This window comes from Neopelma chrysocephalum, unplaced genomic scaffold (genome assembly GCF_003984885.1).
Source record: "Neopelma chrysocephalum unplaced genomic scaffold, ASM398488v2 Primary Assembly neopelma1_23, whole genome shotgun sequence".
In the NCBI taxonomy this organism is placed as follows: Eukaryota; Metazoa; Chordata; class Aves; order Passeriformes; family Pipridae; genus Neopelma; species Neopelma chrysocephalum.
In genome coordinates this window covers 9,305,272-9,327,946 of record NW_020897691.1, presented here as the reverse complement: position 1 = coordinate 9,327,946, position 22,675 = coordinate 9,305,272, and the positions used below count along the sequence as shown (strand labels likewise).

The 22,675-nt window shown below is 40.2% G+C and overlaps 2 protein-coding genes across 4 annotated transcripts in view; one reads left to right on the top strand and one right to left on the bottom strand.

Moving 5' to 3' along the window:
• The window catches only part of UNC93A (unc-93 homolog A), a 37,080-nt gene that overhangs the window by 3,812 nt on the left and 10,593 nt on the right, over window positions 1-22,675 (bottom strand). For all 3 annotated transcript variants that reach the window (XM_027686479.1, XM_027686488.1, XM_027686497.1), the window contains 3 exons: window positions 21,471-21,606; window positions 20,264-20,395; window positions 13,582-14,101 (listed from right to left, as the gene is read on the bottom strand). In XM_027686479.1, the coding sequence (XP_027542280.1) occupies window positions 13,836-14,101; window positions 20,264-20,395; window positions 21,471-21,606 (534 nt within the window). In that variant the 3' untranslated portion in view covers window positions 13,582-13,835. The remainder of the gene's footprint in view (window positions 1-13,581; window positions 14,102-20,263; window positions 20,396-21,470; window positions 21,607-22,675) is intronic.
• Window positions 1,412-5,517, top strand: TCP10L2 (t-complex 10 like 2). Its single transcript, XM_027686509.1, is given in 7 exon segments — window positions 1,412-1,834; window positions 2,037-2,135; window positions 2,973-3,113; window positions 3,802-3,886; window positions 4,252-4,333; window positions 4,335-4,370; window positions 5,092-5,517. Coding segments are annotated over 6 exon segments (603 nt in total). The 5' UTR covers window positions 1,412-1,834; window positions 2,037-2,066; the 3' UTR covers window positions 5,282-5,517.

Here is a 22,675-nt window from a genome sequence, read left to right as displayed (position 1 = left end):
CTGAACTAAGGTTAGACCCATGCACAATACCCAAACACAGACAGCTAAACTCCTAGGAAGGGGAAGTGCACTCTGGCCATGTCAGTGACAACTCCCATTTTACAGTGAAGCATGACTGTAGGCCAGGCCCTCTCCATTTTTCTTCAAGTTGTACATCAGCCCTCTCCTACTGGAGGAAAAACAGATGGTAGAAAATCACCTGGAGCTGTCTCACATGTAACTGGTCTTTTCAAGGAGCCTAAGTCATCTTCCTGTATGGAAGGTAAGATATGTGGAAACTTTCTGCCTGCTTAAAATGGTCTGAAAATGACTTGGAGGCACTGGTCTTTAACTCTTGACTTGCAGAGGATGTTATCACTAAAACACTCCTATTATTCTTAGAAGAATTATCAAATTTGTATTTTACAAGAGAGGGAGAGCAGATTGTGCTCTCGCCTGCTTACTTACTGTTGACCTGGAAGTTTAAAGGCAGGAGAATGGATGTGGACTGCACTTCATTTTGGTCCAGGAAAAAGCACCTTTGGAAGGATGGAAAGATGTTAGCAAACATTATCAGTGTAAGAAGCAATGTGTTGCCAGACTCTGAGACATCTTCAAAAAAACTGAGATAGGTATGGAAACATGATTCAGCAATTTGCATATGCTTTCACTGACCCCTTTTACTTTGCTTTTTCTTACAGGCATGCCTTTGCCAATTTCAGATAGCTCAGAAGACATGTCCCTCTCACATAACCATAGCAATGACACTTGCAGCTTTGTACCCTGCAATAACAATGAAGAAAGAGGGGTATTTCACCATGTAACTCTATAAGGTAGAATTTCAGTTAGTCTGTGGTCTTAGTTTTCATATACAGCATGCTAACTTCCAATACTCTCCTGGCTTTATTTTCTTTCATCTACTCATGATATAAGTACAGTCTTTAAAACAATATTGTAATGGCTTTCAAATAATAGATTAGATTTCTTTATCAATATAGTCCTGCACAACTGTTGAATATTAATAGATTTATGTTGTTAGTTACCATTTTAATTTTGTATCTGGAAGAATAAGCTCTCAAAAAGACAGAAAAGCTGCTAAAACCTCAGAATAAAGTGACTTTAGTGACCACACACAGGAGAAGTGGCATAATTGCAGATGACAACAAAGTGTTTACAGACAGTTGTGCTCTTCTGGATGCTGAAGCAAAGGTTTGAGCTACTTATGATTCTGGTTCTTACACGATCAGCAACTGCCTTCTTTCCATTTGTGAACAGAAATAAAAAACCCCAAGAAAAGGAAAACACTCCATTCCCACTTTCTAGGCTATGCAGTGGACAGAGCATTAGGGATGTATCTGACAACTTTGAGCACAGTGTTTATAGCCATTTACTGAAGCATATCATTGCCCTGTGGGGAGCAGTACTCCCTGTTCCTTTGGATCCCGTAATTCAAAATTTCACCACATCTTCAAAAGTAATTAACATCATCTAGTAACTGCCCTAGATGCTATGTGCCAGATGTCAATTAACTTAAGACTCCTTTATGCTGCCAGACTGCAAAGAGCACTCATGGCAATGGTAAATTGGAATTGCAACATCCGGAATAGCCCTTAGTTACATAGATAGCATTACCTAAGAGCTAAAGGCCATGTAATTTGTCTCGGAAGAGTCACTCTAGCTAATATAGGTACCTTTCTTCGTAAATCAGTAACCCAATATTCAGAGATAGTTCTCCTCTCTGTTCTTGTGTTTATTTTCTCCATTTTGTACAGTGTAATTTTGCCAGAATGCACTCTTGTCACTTCATTTTTGGACTTCCTTTTTGCCACCTTTAGCTTTGCAAACTGAAGATAATTTGAGTTAATGTGCAACATTTCTAGTTACAACTAAAACACAAAAATTCATTGCAAATGCAAGGCAATATCTGAAAGAAGGGCATCTTTCCTCTGCATGTGTGAAAGTAAATATGGGGTTTGCACTGTTGATTAAAATTAATGAAAATATTTTGAAAACATTTATGTTTATATAACACTGACTGTGATGTTTTCATAACATAGCCTCCAAAATCAATATTATCTAGAAGGTCAATGTTGCATCAAGAAAGAAGAAAGAGTGAGGAAGAGGTGCAGGAAAAAATAGAGTATTGTGATGGAAAGGTGAGAGAAAATAGTTTGGTTTTTTTTCAATTGGGAGGCATTCCCTTTTTGTGGATATTCTAATTGTTGGAACTAAATGGTAAAGCTATATTGCATCTTCTGGTTGTCTTCTTTTTTGGACTTCAAATTAATTATTTTGTGGGGTTTGATATATGGTGAACAGAATCAACTGCCATAGTAATACCAGGAAAATTGATTAGCCAGAGGCTGTGCTAGGTATGAAGTCTTCTCTGAGCAGTGTATTGTTTGTAGAAGAGCACACTGATGGTATTATTGTCTGCTGTTAAGAAGTTTTGAGCAATTTTTCAGGTTTCTGCATGCAGCCACAATTAATTCGGTAGTACTGAATGTCCATATAGGATTGTTTGGAAAACAATGACTGTTAACCTATCATGTCAGCACTCTGTGTTAATACATCAATTCAATCATTTTGGCTCACATAATCCAGAAGCAGGGTCTCTCAACTGACCTGTGTGGAAGATGTACAAGCATATATGAAATGAGTCCAGACAATAATTCATTGAAGTTGGTCAAGGAAAAACCTGACTGGCATCCCTATTGCCACAGGGCTGTGTACCTTACCTCCCTTAACAGAAAAACAAGGTGATAGGGTGAGAATTTGGGATATGTGATACAAGTAAGTTCATCTTGTGAAAAGAAAATTTCTTTTGGCCTCCTTTGTACACAAATGAAAAAGAAAATAAGACCTGTTCTGCAGTGATAACTTCTGAAATACAAAGGCATAGAATGACTTACTTCAAGCTCCAGTTTAATTGGAAGGCAGTGCAATGTTGCTCATTTCCTTTGACTTCAATTAGATGCTCTATGTGTTTGAAGGTAGAAGAGGTGCTTACTGATGGACGCCGAATCCTCACTTTCCGCAATGGTACTAAAAAAGAGATTAGTGTTGATAGAAGGACAACAACGATTAGCTTTTCCAATGGAGATGTGAAGAAGATCATGCCAGATCAGAGAGTGGTGTGTAACTTTTTTTTCTTTATGGAAAATAAAATGATTAATTGATTTTCCAAAAGGGTCCTATCATTTATCTTGATCTATTAATTCTGAGAGAAATTGATAAGGAAGGGTGTTGGTTTAACAACCCTGAACAGTGAAACTTCTTCATCTGCAAGGACAAAAGTGGAAAGGCATGAAGGTAACAGTCAAAGAAGGAAAAAATATGTGGTTGGCCAAGCAGGAGACTGAACAAGGCAAGGGGCAGAAGCAGCCGTCTGAAGCAAGGACTTGTTTTTATCCATTTGTAGAGCAGCTAATTCCTCCCGGCATTATATAAATATAAGTAGTTAATAATTATGTGAGCTAGAGTGGAAATAAGTGAGGCCTTAGTAGCAGTAGGGCTATTTTAAATTAATAGTTCATGGATGAGATCCAAAGCAAAGAGATGGGAGGATGATGTTCATTTACACACTCTTCTTCTGTATGCTACAGAGATGAAAGTAGTGTCATCTAGACACAGCCATGAGGAGGAGAGTGAATGAGAGGAAGGAACGGCAGTGTAAACATAGCTACTTTTATGGATGACAGATGCAGAAAACGACCTTGAAATGACTTTTTAAAGATGGCTTACTTTTAAGCACATTGTTATGGTTGAATCTGCTTATGCAAATGTTGTGAACATGCTGCTAACACTTCACTCTCCTTCCAGATTTATTATTATGCAGATGCACAGACAACCCACACTGCTTATCCAGATGGCCTGAAGGTGCTGCAGTTCCCTAATAATCAGATAGGTATGCAAGAGCTCATAAGCATGAACAGTATGTGCAGATTTATTTCTATTATGAAAGTGTGGTCTTCGTTCTGACTCCAACAGATTAAGGATTTTCTTGCCATTTAACATTGTCTTTGCATTTCACTTCCAGTATATTCCATCACTTCAATGCTCAGTTTGCTCCTACAAAGCAAATATAATAATGGAATATAAATGTAACTCTTCTAATTTTGATTATCTGATTATGTGATTCTTTAATTTCTTTAGCTGTACTCTGCATATAGTTTCCATCCTCACTGCGATGTCCAAAAAAATCCTGACTTAGCTCTGTATAAAGAAACATTAAGAATATTAGATAGACTTCTTACATCTTCTTTTCCACAGAAAAACATTATCCCAATGGCACACAAGAAATTGTGTTCCCAGATCACACAGTGAAGTGCCTCTATAGTGATGGACTGAAGGAAACTTTTCCCAGATGGCACAGTAGTAAAAGTAGAAAAGTAAGTCTTGTATAAATGACAGGAACCAAGCAATGGACACATGTACAATGATATTGACATTTAGAACTGTGGCTGGGTTTTGCATAGCTAGGAAATTTCCAGATGAAGGGAAAAAGGGTTTTTAAGATAGCAAGGTTTTGCTGCAATGTAGCACTGAAAACTGTTCACTTCCAACTTGAGTGATAGATGATCATTTGTCACTGGCAAAGTGACTGTGAAATATTCCTCATTTGGTTCCTTGTAACTTTACACTGGCCAGAATTGCTGGGAGATCACCAGTTGTCTGTGTTAAAAATGTGGGTGCTAAAGGACTCAGGGTGAGGGCTCCTGAGCAGTATTCCTACCTGTTTGGCTCCCTTTCTAATCTTAGGCAAGGCATTTCACGTATTATCTCTCTATTCCCCCATGCAAAACGAGAAAAACAACAACAGGAATCTCTTATTTCTGCCTCTTCCGGGCTTCTAAAAGTTCCTGTTGTAAAATAGATTTTCTGCCTGCAAAAAGCCTTGAGATCCTTGCATGAAGTTATGTAAAACGCAGATCTCCATTAGCTATTATACTATGTATTGAAATCTTTTTGTGAGATAAGATCTCTAATGCCATCCCGTGTTAATTCTGACATTATTTTCCACTTCCATTGAGTCACATTAGACAGCTAAGTGAGACAGGTTAATAACAGACAGTGCCTTCTCATCACTGCATTCATTGCTATTTCTTTCAGGAATGGAGATAAAATAGTGATATTCAGTAATGGCCAGAAGGAGATTCACACTGCACAATTCAAGAGGCGGGAGTACACAGATGGCACCGTGAAAACTGTGTACTGCAACGGCAGACGGGAAACCGAGTACTCCACTGGACGAGTTCAAATCAAAGATGAGGAGGGTAATCTCATCCTAGATAAGAAGTGATTCCTTCCCGCAAAGGGCTGCGCTGTATGTATGTAGCTCAATCCATTTTCTTGGCAGGTCAGAACTGTTAGGAAGATTTAACTTGTGAAAAGGACTGGATGGATCTGTAAGGTTGAAAATTACTTTGGCTGAGTGACTGGCTTAGATTGGAATAACCTTACCTGAATGTAATGTCTCTTGAGTGAGACTTGAATGAGATGCGGTCATGCACTCTTTGTGTATGCAACATTAAAATAAATGCCCACAGTACTTCTCATTGAAGTGTTTATTTTATGGTACTGATCACACTTTCCCTTGTTTTTCTGCTACTTAGTTGTGAAAGTGACTACAATTCTGGACCATGGCATAAGAGCCTCAAATATACAGTTCAGTGCTGCCCTATGCTGACTAGAGCAGATTGCTCAAAGCCCAGTCCAACCTGGCCTTGAACACTTCCAGGGAAGTGAATTTTTTGAAGTCCCTGAAACATTTCTCTTGAGGAGCTCAGCTCATTTACCTGCCCATTGACTGAGATGCCCAATTATCTCCTTATGCCCTTCAAATTCCTGTAACAACAAATACATTTTCATAGCATGCTGCTTTAGCCTTTTCTCACACCTAAGTGCAAAATGATTGCAACATTATAGAATTGTCTTCTCTTTAGTTTTCAGGGACTCAGACTATTAACAAATCACCATTCAAATTACAGAGTATCTTTGAAAGAAAGAGCGAGGAGCATTGCTGACGCTGATCATACACATACTTCATTTTATCAATTTAATTCTGATGCTGTGAACATCCATGCAGTTTGATATCGGCTGGTGTAATGATAAAATTGCATTGTTTTCCCTTTACTGCTACGTAACTCTCCTTTTCAGCTTTTCACTGCTGAAATAGTTAGCATATTTTATTTGTTTTGTGAAAGGAAACTTTTACAAAAGTTTTTTATCAAAATAAATCCAAGATATCATTCTTTTCCATGTGTTTCACTAAGAATTTCAGTTTGTGCTTCCTTACGCTGAATAAAACAAACATATGTTGATTTTTTTCTCAATTAGGCATCATAAAAAAGTGAATGTGGTTAATGTTTTCAGTTTGGCTGGGAAACTAAATATGATACCAATGTTTTATAAAGCACCATTGTTTTTATTCCCATGAATTCCTTTAACAAAAGGTCCCTGTTCTCCAGTTAAAATGCTGACATTCTTTTTGTTTCTGTAATAATTTAGAAAACAGTCTTTGTTTGCAGCTTTTAGCCCTAAATCTCTATTTACTATTCAAAAACTTCTGTGTCACAGAATTGTAGAATTCTGTGGGTATGTGGTCCTTCTAATTGTAAATCAAATAAGGAACAATTTTGTTCCTTACTCTTTGCTTCAGTCTACTTGCAGAAGGCATTTTGATTGTGGAATAATTTGGCCTGTGGTCCTGCACATGTGTAACACATAGGGAATATGTGCAAGCCAGTCTCTAAAACAGTGCATGCAGCAATGCATGTGTGCAAACACCTTGCTGACATGTGTATTCACTGTGTTGATATGTACATTAACCTTGTTAGCACCACCTTTCAGAGCACTTGTAATGACACATAAGCATGGGCCTGGTCCTACTTTTCAGCAGATTGATGGCAAACTTTCTATTGGTGAAATCAAGGGTGAAACTACTGAAGATTTCACAGCACTTTTGCCAACCCATGTCTGACCATCATTCTAGCAAGATATTGGTTTCAGGTGATATTTTATAATATAATAGCAAAGGAATTACTGAAATAAGAGGTACACATTGGATTTGAAAAGGAGGAGGCAGAAAAGCACCTACCTGAATGACAAGCTCTGTCAGCTATGTTATAACTGGGAGTCCTTCACAGACAAGTTACGACACATACCCCCTTGTTTTTCACAGACTCTTCTCATGTTCCCTCTCCTCCACCTTCCACTCGCATTAGTTAACCAGAAGCATTGGCTCTACCATCAAGGGTTCTTAGCTGTAGGAACACAAATAATCCAAATCAAGTGTGACTGCATATTGTGCTTTAACTGTAGCAACACACATACCTATTTCACTATGTCTTTTGTCCTAGAGGATTATAATGAACAAATTTTCATGAATCCTGCAGGGAGATGAAAGACAAGACTCCCTTCTTGTCTTTCCACAGGTTTTTCTGGCATTAGTAAAAACATGCTACAGCCAGTGTTTGGCCTCAATTTTTGTTTAAATTTAGAATAGGCTGTGACTTCTGAACAGAGCTACTTCCATTCAGACAGCCAGGGGCATACGCCTCTGTTTTTTATCAGAGAGGAAATATGTGCGTGTGTTAACTTGTAGTTGCAGAAGTCAAGTATAGGTAACCAGTTGCTGAGTTGGGCAGACTTGTGTGGAGAGTGCCCAACCTCCAGGGATTTGTTTATTTTTAGCTTCAGCTTCTGCTCAGTCCCATGGACTTGTAGATTTGAAGGTGGTGTTGTTTCTCTCAGTTTTATTTTCCTGGAAACCTACAGAGCTGAAATTCTACATTCTAATTGCCCCTGAGGATTAGACTTCGTGTTTGGGGAAGAGTGTCTTGGATGAGACAAGAGTGTTTGAGCTGAGGACCATTCTCACAAAGCATTAACATACCAACCTCCACTTTCTCTCAAAACGTAGCAAGTAAAAAAAAAAACAAAATGGATGGTCCATATGCTAGACAAGACTCCTTCACATCCTATTATTGTAGTGACATCCTTGTTTTTTCTTTTCAGGTTGAGTTGTAGACTTCAGAATAAGTAGTCTCTGCCTTCCAAACAACTATAGAAATCAAGGGAAAAAGTCACACCTGGAAGTACACAATGCAACGTCAGTTGAGTTAGCAAGGGACACACTTTTCTATGGAAAAATTACAATTTGTTGAAATTGAAAGCTTTTTTCCAGAGAACAAAAGTAATCTTTTGTCAGCTTTTTTATTTAATTTGAATTTTCTTGTTTTGAAGTTGTTAGAATATACTAGTTTCATTTTTTACGAGACAGTGGTTCAGAAAGACGTTTTTTAAATACCAATTTAGTTCTAAAACTAGAAGCCCAAATGTGAAATGACATGCTTTACCATTATCAAAATATAAACTAACATAATTCAAAAATTTTGCAAATCACAAAACAGTTCAGGATTCCCATTACTTTATTTGAATGTAAAAAAAAAATTAAAAATTCTTGCAAGAGGAAAAGCCATGTTTCTCTCTCCACTCTGACATTTGTGGATCTCTCATGCGATGTACTTAAGTCATGGCTGTCCAATGCATTCTGCTACTGATAGGCTCTGAAGGGTAACCACAGGGCGGTTACAGAGCTCTTCTACAAGCAGCATTGTGAAGTTTGTAACAAGTGTGTTACAATGCAGACAGCAAACCCAGGAAAGTTTCAATCGGGGCTTAACGGGAGGAGGGTTTTAGAGAATAGTCCAGGAGGTATTTCTGGAAGGCTGGGAAGCAGGGCAGTGGGGTTAGGGGTATAAGACTACTTTACCATAGGACTGTAGTATGTGGGTTAAAAATAGTCCAGGACCGTCTCATATCCTGTAGAGAGGGAATTTTTGCTTAAAAATGATGGGCTTTTAAGCAAGCTTTGGTCCAAGGTGTGAGGTATAAGGCTCCTATTGGAAAGGGACTTTTGGCATCATTAATGGCTGAGACTGTGGCCAAAATTTGAATTTCTGTATATAATGACTTTCCATATTGCAAAGTAACATGTAATAGTAATATGTATATTAACATGTTTAGTGATGTCTTACAGTCAGACTTGCAGTACCTTTCCATCTTGGGTTTAAGCTAGTGTTGGAAGGGAGGGAGCGAGATCTAAACTGCACAGAGACAGACTGCAGTTGAATTTTCCTTAGTGGGAGCTTTCCTTGGGTGAGGGGTTTATAGGGAACGGGAGAGAAACATGGTAAGTAGTTACTGAAGTGTGGTCATGGTGTAATAGGACTTCTATAGGAGTAGTCTTCCTATGACTCTTGTGGTGAGTCATTCTTTTCAGCCCCAGAAAGTTGGGGGCTTGCTGCTGAGCTCACATACAAATCTAACATGGTGGTCCCATGAAATGATCGTTATCTTTGCTTCCACTTTCTTTTCTGGGAATTCTTTCCCCTGTCTGCTTGTTAAAGGGCACTGTGTCACATGCTAAGAAAAAATTGAAAAACAAACACCAACCAACCAACTAAAAAACAACAACAACAACAACAAAAAAAAATCAAGCACACCAAAAAACCAACCAGACAAAACTAAACAAGTTTTACAATAGCTGGTTCAAATCCTGGGGCAAAGATCATTAAATTAAGAAAAAATTTATATAATTGGAAGCAGCTATGGTAAGCATTTGAATGAATCACCTTACAGACTGCAGTTGGCTTTGTCTTTTCTGTGCTGTTCAACATTGTTATTAGCAGTGTTTCCGTGAAAGACACTGTTGAACATGGAAAGCAGTGTGTGGTAAACTGTGCCATCACAGTGTCCACCAGGTAATCATAAATTAAGCCATTAGTAAAGTCTGAACAATGAAGCTTTCTTTGGTGGTTCGTTCATATCATCTTCTATTAATGAACATCTGGCACTCAGGGAATGAAATTAAACCTCTGGCATTCAGGGAATGCCAGTTTACAGGAAATTGGCTAACCAGACCTAAATACAACAAATGTCTGCTTCAAATTCCCTGATAATTAAGTGCAAAGAAAAGAAAACACTTTAACTAACAAAGAACACCTGTCTGATCTTAAGGAACTCATATCACATATAAGTAGAAGCTCTTGAAGCGCAATTATGAAACAGTAACTCTGGGATTAGGCACTGGTCTAAATTAATGAAGATTAATTTCACTCTACTCTGTATAAATGTGTGCCCAGATAAACCTCCATCTCTTCACCAGCCTTCATTCCCAGAAGGTTCTATGTTCAGTCCATTCCTTAATAATTTGTAAACCCACCTTTGCATTCTTCCACAATGCAAAGCTACCACAGCTGTCTCCGACCATGCTTGAGCTTAATATCCAGGTACTGCTGCTGCCAACCAGCACCCAGAAGCAGAGACCTTATAATCATAGAATCATAATGGTTCTATGAAGGGACTTTAAAAATTATCTAGTTCCAATCCCCCTGCCATGGGCAGGGACACTCCCATTAGCCCAGGTTGCTCAATGCTCCATCCAACCTGGCCTTCCCCCTGAGGAGAGTAGGATGCTGTTGTCTATGATGCCAGGTAACAGAGAGATAGGAGCTTGTCTGGTGAAACATGGAGTGGAGAAGGGTGAGTCTACCTGCACCCTGCTGCTGGTTAAGATCTCAGCACAGACAGACCTGTGCTGCTCACTGCCTGCTAGACTGAAACAGGGCTTGTGGAGCCTTCCTTGGCCATGAAAGGGCAGAAGCCTTATGTCACAAAAACTTCAACCATCTTTTTTTCTTGCATTTCAATTAAGAGGTATTCTTAGCTGAACTTCTGCCAAAATATTTTTTATATATACTATGCAGCAAAATCCCTATTGCCTTTACAGTAAACAAAACCATATAAATTTTATAACTGTGTTCTGTCCATGCTAAATGACAATTTTCATTTAGGTCGTGCCCAAGACTGATCCTCATCCTGTCCCAGGAGTAAGCATGTTCATTGCATTGCCACGTGTAGCTGTGGCTTTCGTTATCAAGTTAACAGAATTTTTCCTCATGCTCTCTATGCAATAGAAGAGTTGTTTTTCCCCTTCTTATTACAGTTTGGGAAATGACTACAGTAAAGTCCTGTGACAAAATCGAGAGTGAAAAAAAAGCTCCCCAGACCACAGGCTGCAATGTCCTATCTCCTGTGCTGATTCAGTGTCAGTGATACTGAGATCCTCTCCAAGGTCAGAGAACCTTTTCTGCTCCTTGGTAGCTCCTCATGGTTTCAGTTGGAATATGTGGTGTAAGGAGTTGTTTGTTCATATGGCATTGCTGAATTTTACAGACAAATCCTGGGCACAGAGAGAACCAAACAATTATGGAGGTGTGCTGTGTTGACCCCAAGCACCAATGAAGCATGCTCCAAGTTGCTCACTCACTTCTCCCACCAACAGGATGGGGGAGAGAATCAGAAGAGCAAAAAGTGATAAAACTCCTGCTTTGAGATACAGGCAGTTTAAAAGGAGAAGCAAAACTGTGTGTGCAAGCAGAACGAAACAGGAATTCATGCACTACTTCTCTTTGGTAGACAGGCGTCCAGCAACTTCCTGGAAAGCAGGACCTCAGTGGGCATAGCAATTGCTTGGGAAGTCAAATGCCATAAGCAAGAATGTCCTCACTTCCTCCTCCTTTGCCCTGAGCTTTTATTGCTGATCACGGCATCTTGTGGCATGGGATATCCCTTTGGTCAGTCTGTCTCATCTGTCCTGGTTGTGCCATCTCCTAATTTCTCCGGCACCTGCAAGCTACTCACTGAGGGGGCAGAGTGGGGAAAAAGAGAAAACCTGGATGCTCTGCAAACACTACTCAGCAACAGCCAAAACACAAGTGTGTTATCAACACTGTTTTAGTTACAAAAATCCCAAACACAGCACCATATGGACTGCTATGAAGAAAATTAACTCTATCCAGACAGACCCAGTGCAGGAGTAAAGAGAGAAACTTATTAAGCTGTATAGTCTTTCTGAGGGAGGGATTGTCTTTTTGTTCTGAGGTTGTAGAGCATCTCATGTAGCAGGATCCCGACTTCTGTGTTGGGTTATTACCAATAGAAAATGATTACATTCACACAGATGAGATTTTCACTGATGTTGATCTAAAAAATCCTTTTTGCTTCACTAGCCTTTGAACATTGCTTTTTTAAAAGAAAAAATCAGAGGAGAATTCAGAGATGTGTTGAAACATGATGCTCTGTTTCCGTATGAAATGGAAATAGTGCAGTGTGAGAATCAGCAGCAGCCTAGAAAATCCATCTGTAAGTGCTGGGCAGCTGGGAGGCTGTCAGGATTCTACAGCCACCATAATTTTGCTGTTTGTATTTCCAACAGAGAGATTAACAGCATGCCTTTGAGCTGACAGGGTAAATGTGCAAGAGGAAGGTGGATCTGTGAGGCAGCCCACCTGTCATCTCCTTTTCTGCAGGACATAATGAGCTTTACTTTACTGTATGAGACCTGGAAAAGAAGCTCATCATTTGGAAATCCATGAATCAATGTGAAGTCTGGAGGAGAGGCCAGATGCTTGAGTATAAGGAATATAAGAGAGATAGTAAAGTAGCATGGAGTTTACTGCTATTTAAGAGACCTAACAATTCAGGATTTTTTTCCACATAAATTGTATCATTGTTGTCACACCGTATGGTGTCTTATCCTCCTGTTATGGTAATAACTGAGAGGAAGTAGTTTCAAGTGTTAGCTCCATGGCAGGCAGCAACTTAACTAGCCTTGCAGTTTATTTCCAGAGGCAGCACTAATCTTGGAGATGAACAGCATTTGTCTCCAATTCCTTTTTTGCTGTCTGCCTCGCACAGAGAATCTGTTCATAGTGTCATTACCAGTAATGATCATCATGTCTGTACATTTCTCTCTCATTAAGATACAGGATCACTGCCCAGTAATTGCACTGTAGCACTCCTCTCTTTGAAGAATAACCTCCAAAATCCAAATCTGGAAACCATATGGATAAAATTAAGAGAAGCTGAAATGACATGAGGGAAATCCTCATCTGAGCCACTGGTGGATACATATAGGTGTCAAGAAGTTATTACAGTGTAGGCCCATCCTCCTTTTCTTTTACCACTCTGTGACTTGCACTGTTACCTGCACCCTCGTCGTGGCTATGTTCTCTAAGTAACATGCCCTGGCTGCTCATCTTGAAGACAGCTCTGTCTGGGAAAGATGGATTGGAAAGCGGAGAAGGTCATAATAACTGAAGTATTTGGTTATGTGGAAGGCATCTCTTTTAGGATGAAGTTGCTGCAACTGGTGACAGAAAAATTGGAGACAGGAAAACCAAAGAAGAAAGAGATCTGGGATAGAGGGATGACATGGACAGAAACACAGCTGTCTGCTGACCTGAGACAAGCTGGTGGACTCAGTGGTCAGTGGATTATGAGGTGTGAAGATATGACATGTAGATATAGCCAGTTTATAAACTGATGTTATTTACGGCAGATGTTAAAGAATGCAGCGTAAGAATAACATAAATCTTTATAAAAAAAGATGTGTTGTCTGCAATCAGCTGAGCAACACCAGTTGCTCTTATCTTCTCATTCCACATGTGAGTATTTTAGGTTTGATTGTAAAGCTATGGTACTAGGTCTTATCCACAGAAACAAAAATATGAGGACTTTAAGAGTGTACTTTACATTTATTAAGACTTTATTAATTAAAAAAATACACAACATTTAGTTAGTCATCTGCATGAAAGGGTGAAGTAAGTCTTCCCTTATAAAGCTGAGACGTCAAAAGAGATTTTTACTTCTAAGACATTTGTATTATATTGGCCTTGAAATCTGTTCCATTACCATCTTTCTGGAGGCAGTACATATTGGAATGTCCTTGGAGACATAGGAACTGGCCAGTTTGTTTGCTTTACCTCCATCACTCTGACCCTGTTGGATTACATGTGTGTTTCCCGGGTCAGGGGTCCTCCATTTTCCTTCTTTGTAGCAGTAGGTGTCCCAGGGGAACTCTTAGCCTCAAGGCATTCAACTGCTCCATATGTCACCATAGATAACACAAGCACAGACAATAAAATGTACAGTTTGATGTAAACTTGCAATTTGGTGCTATAACCAAAGGCGATGACAAATCCAAGTGATTCCCAGAGACGGTAATTTGCAAAGGCAGCCTCCTTGTGTTTCTCAAATAAAATGCCATAGAGTCCTGGAAGGAAGGAAGGATATGGCTTGTGAAGATTAAGCCTGCTACCAAGTATTTTCTGCAAAGGGAATAAATAGATTGCAATGGGGAAGACAGATCCTCCCTCATACATGTCAGAGAAAGGAAAATACAAGCTTTGTCTTAAAATTTTTTTGTGCCTCTGTGAATTATTATAAGTGAAATAATAGAGCCAACCAGACAAAATAGAGAATGTCAGATAAAAGGGAATGAAAATGTGAGGAAGTAAGGATGGGGTCTATTGAAGTGAGATGCCAGGAAGTTTATTTTTCAAAATATCAACCACAAAAATGAAGGTTCTTGCACTGATGAACAAGTAAGTAAAGAGGAAGAGGAGATGTCCAGAACTGGCTTTTGACATTGTAGGGTCTCCATGTATAACTATTGAGAAGGTCATACCAAGTCCTTGCATGCTTTCACAGAACAGGCTGTTTTGACTAGGGTCAACATGGTCCTCAGGGACCAAGATGCTCCCATACTTCACCAGTTTTGGGAAGAACTTGACTGTACCCTGCATGCACTGCTGACCTATTCTTCAAACTATTTCTTTCACCTGCCTGAGAACATGCAGAGACTGTTTGTGTAAAATGCATGTCCCTTGTTCTCACCAGAACTCAGCCTCAGGGAGCCCCCAGGTGAGTCTCACGCAGTGTTGCCAGTGGTGGTAATGTCTGGTATTCATATGTGCCAAGTTGAGAGAAATAAACTGACCCAAAACACTTAAATCAGAAAGTTGAGAAAACTGCTACAACTGGGCTTGAATTTAGTATGCAGGGAAGATTTGCATCTCTGACATAACCAGGTTTTCAGCTCCTGGATGGTTTGGCAAATAGAATATCCTTGATGCACACAGAACCCCTGGGCAGCAGCTGGAAAACTTGCTTGACATAGAGACTTAGTTAAACAGATCATCCTAATGCAGTTGTGTTCACTGGGAAGTTCCCACTGAGTTAAGTCAGTTGCACACCCACAACTGGGAGTTAGGGCAGGATTCCTAGCCTCCAGGTCTGACTAGTGGAGCAGACAGGAAAGGGGAGAGACCTTGCTTTCCTCTGGGTGCTGAGCTAGCATCGGTTGTGATAAAGAAGGGGGCATTTCCTCTGACTCAACTGTGGTGTGCAGGGAGGGAAGAGAGGACTATCATGAACCTTGACTCTTCTCATCCACTTCTCTAACACTATATCTGTTTGAAATATGTACATTTAGCCAAAAGGCACAGAGGAGTATGAAGTTCTCTAAAAGTCTGGGTAGACTCAACTATCCCTTCGGTTTTGTTAGGTAGGGGGAGACTTCATCTGTATGTAAAAACCTACTGAATCCTGATGACTTCAAGAGGACATTTACTGAACTCTTTCAATTTACACATGATAGAAAATCTGGATGAGTCCATCACAAGATGTACTGAGTTCATTAAACTGGCTGAGTGGAGCGTAGCATGAATTATACAATAATCCTTCATAGTTTTGCCTAATAAATGAAAAAGTACAAGTTGTTCATAAAACTTTCCTGATATTCCCAGTGTTATCTTCTGGAAAGGGATTAGCGAGGAGAGTTTAACATAGGAAGGTTTCTGATGCCATGACAGTTCTATATGTTAAGATTCTAGCTTTCAGCTGGTACATGTTTTCCCTTGCTATTTTGAAGCCTTCTTTTTCAACCAAAACAACGAGAGAATTGAGTGAGGATCTAGTACAAGGTTCAGCTATAGGAAGGGCTGACCTGGCCGGGAAGTCCTCATTTTCAGGATGCACATGTGGTATTAGCTAACAGTTACATGGGAGCACAATGGTGGTTTTGCCTCAAACCTAAATATTTGTCCTCATCACAAACACTGTCAAGTGCAGTGTGGTGCAAATTGCCTGGCTGAAACTTCACCAGGACCCGCTGGGCTGGCTGAGTAGAGAGGCTGCTAAGTCTGCATTTTTAAGTTCACTTCCATGGCAATTATCCTGCTTGCTTACCACTGCTCGTTTTCCTACTCCTTCCCCCAGTAGTAGTCATGGCTAGGCTTCGCGAACGAAGATTTGGGAAGGGCTCTACCCATTTTTCATGCAAGCACGTTGGTGGCTAAAAAGGCCAATACGAGAAAGGCAGGTCCGGTTGCAAAAGACACAGCAGAAAGACTCCTTAGATGGTATATTCTGCAAGGTTCGATTCTTTCTGCGTTGTCTTTTCTCCTCAAGAGTGATCCTGCGTGCTTTCTCAAAAGCATCAGCAGCGTTATAAATGGTGTGTCTCCAGGCCTCCCGATTAGAGGCCAGAGTGGACCAGTTATGGTGATCAATATGCCCGAGGCTGAGTTGTTGCTTCAGGGAGTCCTTGTATCTTTTCTTTGGAGCTCCTCTCTTGCGGCAGCCAGTGGCAAGTTCACCATAGAGCAGGATCTTAGGGAGGCGGTGGTCCTTCATCCTAGAGACGTGCCCTGCCCATCGCAGTTGCGTTCTCAGCAACATGGCCTCAATACTCGTAATTGCTGCCTGTTCAAGAACAGATGTATTGGTCACATAGTCTGACCAATGGATGTTAAGGATTGTACGGAGGCAGCGTTGATGGAAGCGTTCTAGGAGACGCAGGTGGTGGCGGTAGATGACCCATGATTCGGAACCATATAAAAGAGTAGACAACACTATGGCTCTGTAAACACTGATCTTGGTGCTTTTCTTCAAGTGTTTATTACGCCATACTCGTTTATGGAGTAGTAGTAGTAGGCATGCGTATATGACAGGACTGCTGAAAATTATTAGAGCCCAGGTTTATAAACTCTTTAGACTCATTCATATCCTTTCTGATTTTATTGTAATCTACCTGATAGGTCTGTGCTACACAATTGTTATACCAGAAGTGAAATTGTCAATGGGTAATAATAGCATCTATGCTCAAGTTAAACAAGAAGGGGCACTACATGGTCTGAAATGAAGTAGCTTTTGTTGGAAATAAGTGAGAGTGTCCATACATGAATGAAAACATGTTAGGAAGCCTTTATAAGGTGAAGTGATTCATCCACCGTAAGCCTACATATCCTCTAGGGGGTACTCGAGTATTAACTATTCACAGCAGCACAAAGTGAGCCATCTTTGATTACCACAGAATGCCTTAAGAATGTGGCACAATGCCATTGCATGTATTCACTGGTTAATCTACTGAAGCCCTAGCAGCAGTCATGGGAGCTTACCTAAGGAAATACCACAGACCCTAGTCACCAATGCTGTTTTGGAGGTCTTATAGTCTTTGATGCTGGGAATTTCTCATGTGATGTATATCTGTATAAAGCTGATGAAGGGGAGAAGACATTTAGCCCCAAGTGGATATGTCAAACAAAAGATTCTGTTCTGGGATGCAGCATTGTGAGTTAATGTCACTGCACCTCTCTGCTAAGGTTTCATGTCATCACTCAGCATTTCACTGTGACAACGTGACAAAGCAAACTTTATATAATTTTATAACTGGGAGCTGTGAAACGCTGAATAAGGTACAGCCAAAAAAAAAAAAAGACATTATGCAAGGAAAAGGAACACATGGGTTTTTTTCCAAGCTAAAACACAGGTGAAATTTTCACTAGTATCCTGTAGGAATCTAGGAATGGACATGACCTGTTACAGTGCAGTAATAGAGCATATGTCTTGTCACACAGCTCCAGAGCTCATCACCATTAAGTAAGCATGAAACTGCCTATGTCTCATCTGGGGGTTTGGGAGCTACAGTCACTTCCCAGACATCTTCTCTAATACTTAGGCCCTCTGTATTTACCCCTTTTTTTCCTAATGAGGGCTTCAGGTACCTCTTTATCAGGTGTACAGGGACCTTACTGAGGACATTTCAAATGTACTTAAATCCTTGAAGAGAGGGTACAAAGATGATGGAGTCCAGCTTTTTTCACTGATGTCCAAGAAAAATGGACAAGAGGTGATGGGCACAAACTGAAATACCAGAGGTTTCCTCTGAACGTCAGGAAAAACATTTTACTTTGATGGTGAGCACTGGCACAGACTGTCCAGAGAGAGTGTGGAGTCTCCCTCCCTGGAAATAACCAAAAGCTCTCTGGACATGGTCCTAAGTAGGTGGCTGTGCCTGGGTGGCCCTGCTTGAGCAATGGGTTTGGACCAGCTGATGTCCAGGGGTCCCTTCCAACCCTAACTCTTCTGTGATTCTGAAAGAAGTCCATTGTCTGAGGCAAGACTTTCTGGAAAAGAGAGAAGCAGAACAAAGGGCAGGTCCTTTATCCCAGTGGAAGACTAAGATATGGCTCTCAAGAGTATTGAGAAGAAGCTTAGTGAGCAGTCAGAAAGACTGTGGCTGAAGAAGCAGGAAATGAATGAACAGTTTTACTTCAGAGAGAGCAAATCCTCACTGATGATGTCCTTCCATGAACCTGAGTAAGGAGTGCACTGATTTAAAATTTTTTCCTAAGGCACAAGGCTCTGGGTTACAATGTGAGATGATGAGAGGGTGTCCCTTGATGTAAGTGCAAGCTCTCCTCTAGGGGATATGAGCTGGAACTGCTGGAGTGGCAGAGAAGGATGCTGGCTGGTTGCTTCCTTGTGTGTAGAGACAGGGACTCTACATGTGCTTGAAAGGAGAGCACTGTCAGTGCTGGGCAATGGACTGCTGTGTTTTCCCTTTGGCTCTCTCATGACAGTTTATCTAGTGGGTGAAATCATCTAAGCTCCTGAAACAAGCAAAGGCACCAAAGGGAGGAAGGCCGAGACACATAACCTGATGTGTGCCCAGAGGAGCTAGTTCTGCTACATATATATTCCTGTGGCATCTGCTAAATATGAATTTGAGACAAAGGAAAACAATATTGATGAAATAAGAGGCAAAATACGGCAGCAGATGGAAGATCATTTAACTGTCTTACTGACCCAGGCTATGGCATTGATTTAAAAAGACTGTAACTGACAGTCATGAGCAGACTTTACTTCAAGTCATCACAGACTATAACTCTTTCTTGCCCTCTCCAGCACTTGAGAGTCTGGCTTTAGGGTCTGTAAGAGAACTTCCTTTAATTTTCATTAAAGGATAAGTTTAAACAATCCCTTACAGAAGTCAGTTTGTATCAGCTCATTATATGAATTGTCAGTACATAATAATTAATTGCACTGTGTCACAAAGCAGAATATAAAAGACTGTAAGAATAAACCTAATGCATGACATTAGAAGTCCAATGGTGTACTTTCAGTAACAGGCTCCTGGGTTAAGAGAGTAAGAAATGAGACAAGTATATAGTGATATTTCCCCCCTAAAGTCTTTCTGACTCTGGCAATCAAAGACGGGACACTGAATTGGAGATTTCTTCTGGACCATCAGCCCCAAAGAACATTTTCTCCTGAAGTGATGCAATTCCAACCGAAAAACACATTTTTGGCAATGAATTCCATACTTTGATTATGCATTGGGTGAAAAATAGTATTTGGTTTGATTTCTACAAAGGCTTCTGTCTCATAACTTTATCTGGTGCCACTAATTCTGTTTTTAAGAGAAACAGTGAATTTCTAATCACCTTCTCCATATTCTTAATGACCTTACCAACTGGTTTCTGTACTTATCACTTGTCCAGGCTAAAGAGCTCTAGCTTGTTAGGTTTCCTTCAAGTGGAAGTCTGCTATGATTCAGCTCCTTTTTATTGCCTTCTTACGCCTTATCACATTGGATTATGATTTTTGAAATGGAGTAGATCAGAACTGTATGGATTTACTTGCTTGTATAATGTTTCTTTCTGTAGTTTTCTCCTTCAATTTTTTTTCTAGTAACTCCTAACAGCCAATTTCCTTCTTCTTTTGTTGCCGAGCTTTGAGTTGATTTTTTATCCAGAGTACTCTCCTTTATTGTAAAAGATGGACTAAATGTATCATTCTTCTAAGTTTCTAATTTTCTTTGAAATACTCTTCCAGAATATTTATTTTGAATACCCGTTATCATCTGCTGCAGTATTCTTCTCTCTTCATCTTGGAAAAATTGGTTTAATAAGTATTTTACTTACTTATTCCCAATGTGCTCTTATTTTTTCTACTTTCCCATGATTCAACATATTTCTTTTAGATGCTGTCTTAATGCCATTATCATTTTTATGCATGCATTGTTTTACAAATGCAAACATGCAGATTCTTATATCTCAAGAGAATACATTTCATTGTCAACAAGACTTACCATTAGTTTGTGTTTGCCAAACAGCATCAGATAGGCCCCAAAGAGCAGGGAATACAAAAAACACAGCGAGCTGCTTAGGATGAGGTTTCCACAGCAGTAGTGCTATTATACAGGCGGTGTTTGTAACTGTGGCTGTTGATTTAGAAAGAAAGAAGAGACATATAGATGCAATTATACACAGGACAGATAGTGATAGATAATGCTTTTTTATTATTCTCACAACTAGAGCACAAGGCAGTCTTAAAATCTTTCTGGTTTATTGAGATTTGTGCTGACTGAGTTGATACCACATGAAATACAAGACAATGCAGGCCTTTGAGAGTCTTCAGTTCATAATTCTGAGCAGTGTCCTGAGCTGAGAGATCCTCAGCGCTGACATGGCTGTTAGACCAAAGGACACGAACTGCCACTGAGTCGGAGAAGGGGCTCCGGAAATACTTGCACTCACCATGTGAGGCATGTGGGAAGGGAGCGCAAAAACCCTTCTGCTCTCCTTGCCTAGCCCTTAAATGAGATTTCCATTCAGGGCCAGAAGAAACAGTTAAGGATATCTAGAGGGTTTGGTGGCTTTTGGTCTTTCTTAAATATGCAAATTTCTTCTCAAAGCAAAATGGAAATTACTGTCCCATACGCAAGTCCTTAAGTTATTCTAGCCTGACACTCTGACATATGACTTTATTTTTCTCCCTACTAGAACAAGCAATAGAAATGACACCAGGCCAACCTTTAAAAATTTTCCTGAAATTTTACTGAAATTTCCAAATTCACCATTCCCCAAGACTCACATCAACAGTGATTTTCTTTCATCCCATAAAAGTGAGGATTTTTCAGCCCGGTGGAGAAATCCTTCACTGTTAAAGTGCAAGTCTCAAATTCTGCATTAAGATCATTTATCACTGGCTACATTAGAGCTATAAAGCATTGAGACTACTGGGCACTTTCTGCATAGATAGTATCCTCAAAAGCATGGTGAACTTACATCACCAGCAAAGTGATGTAAGGCAAAGACTTCAGTTCAGTGCTTAATTGTGAACTGTGCTGCCTCTCTTCTCATGAATGAAGTTTGTGAAGTTTGCCTCCAGACTGGCTTTGGTTTTAATTGATAGCTGACAGCAAGTTACCCCTCTGTGCATGGGGTGCAAGGGGCGGAGCACTGGTTTTGATCTATTACATGAGGTGATCAGTCATTCAAGAAACATTCACATACCTAATGCAAATAGAAGTTTTCTACCCGTGAACTGAGAGATCTTTCCAAAGAGCAGAGAGCAGAGGGAATTTACAGCTGCAAAGCAGATCATCACATAGCCAACGTACTGTATCCCCAGGGCACAGGTCACGTATGCCTGGAAGAGAAGAGACAGTGGTGCTACATTATCTTCCATGAAAATACACACCTAAGGTTCAAAGGTCTTAGCCTGAGTATTTGGTAAATAGCATGGACAAGATCAAAGGAGCAGAGCTGGAGAGTTTACTGACAAGTCCCTGGTGTATTGATATAGTTGGTCTTCGGCAGCAATACTCCTAACCCAGGTCCCAGTCAGACTGATGCCATGCAAACAGAGCAACAACAAGCAGAACAAATCAGAGCACTGCATGCTATACAAATAAAACTCCTGGAAGTAGCATTAGAAATTTTTTGCCCTTCCCTTCATAGCCCAAGAGGTGAAAATTGACAGTTGAAACTATGGTCATTACAGAGCAGCTCCCAAGAAATGAAGATGACCTCATCTATAAGAGCATATGACCAGTGCAGGTGACCATGGAGTGCCCCTTTCAATCCTTTACAACATAGCAGCAAGTGTACTCTTCCATCTGCTTTGATGAGCAAAGCAGCTCAGGAAGGTTTCTCCCTTTCTTTGGTTTTTTTTTTCAACAAAGGCATGGAGAACACCCCTGCTGTGTGTCTTGGTTTGTAGAGAAACTGGAGGAGCAGAGGTGGTTTTAATAATTTCAATCCATCAGGGTTTGGATCTACTGCACTAGTGACTGGTGAGGGCTTTCAGCCAGCCATGTTGAGGACTTGCCCTCTTACTGTAAAGGTTGTCAAAATAAAATACATAATGTGTGTGCTGACTTGCACTTATACAAACTCTAGGGAAACCAGAAGGAAGGAAGATATAAAAGCTTTGCTGGCTTCTGGCTTTTCTCCCAGTTTGTTATTTACAACAAGCTGAAGAGTTTGAACCTGTAGCTCTCTGCTGTGGCCTCCACTGGTGAGTTAAGCTCTCTACTGCACTCTTTTTGAGGCTGTTCCAAGGGACATATTTACTGCTGGCCTCTACTCTTTGAAGATGTCACTCAGAGTTCATTCAAGCAGAAGTAAGCGGTAATTTAGCAATCCACAAATCATCATTGAAAACATCTTCATTTAACACGTAAATATAGATTGAGATGCATTAGTAAGACACAAAG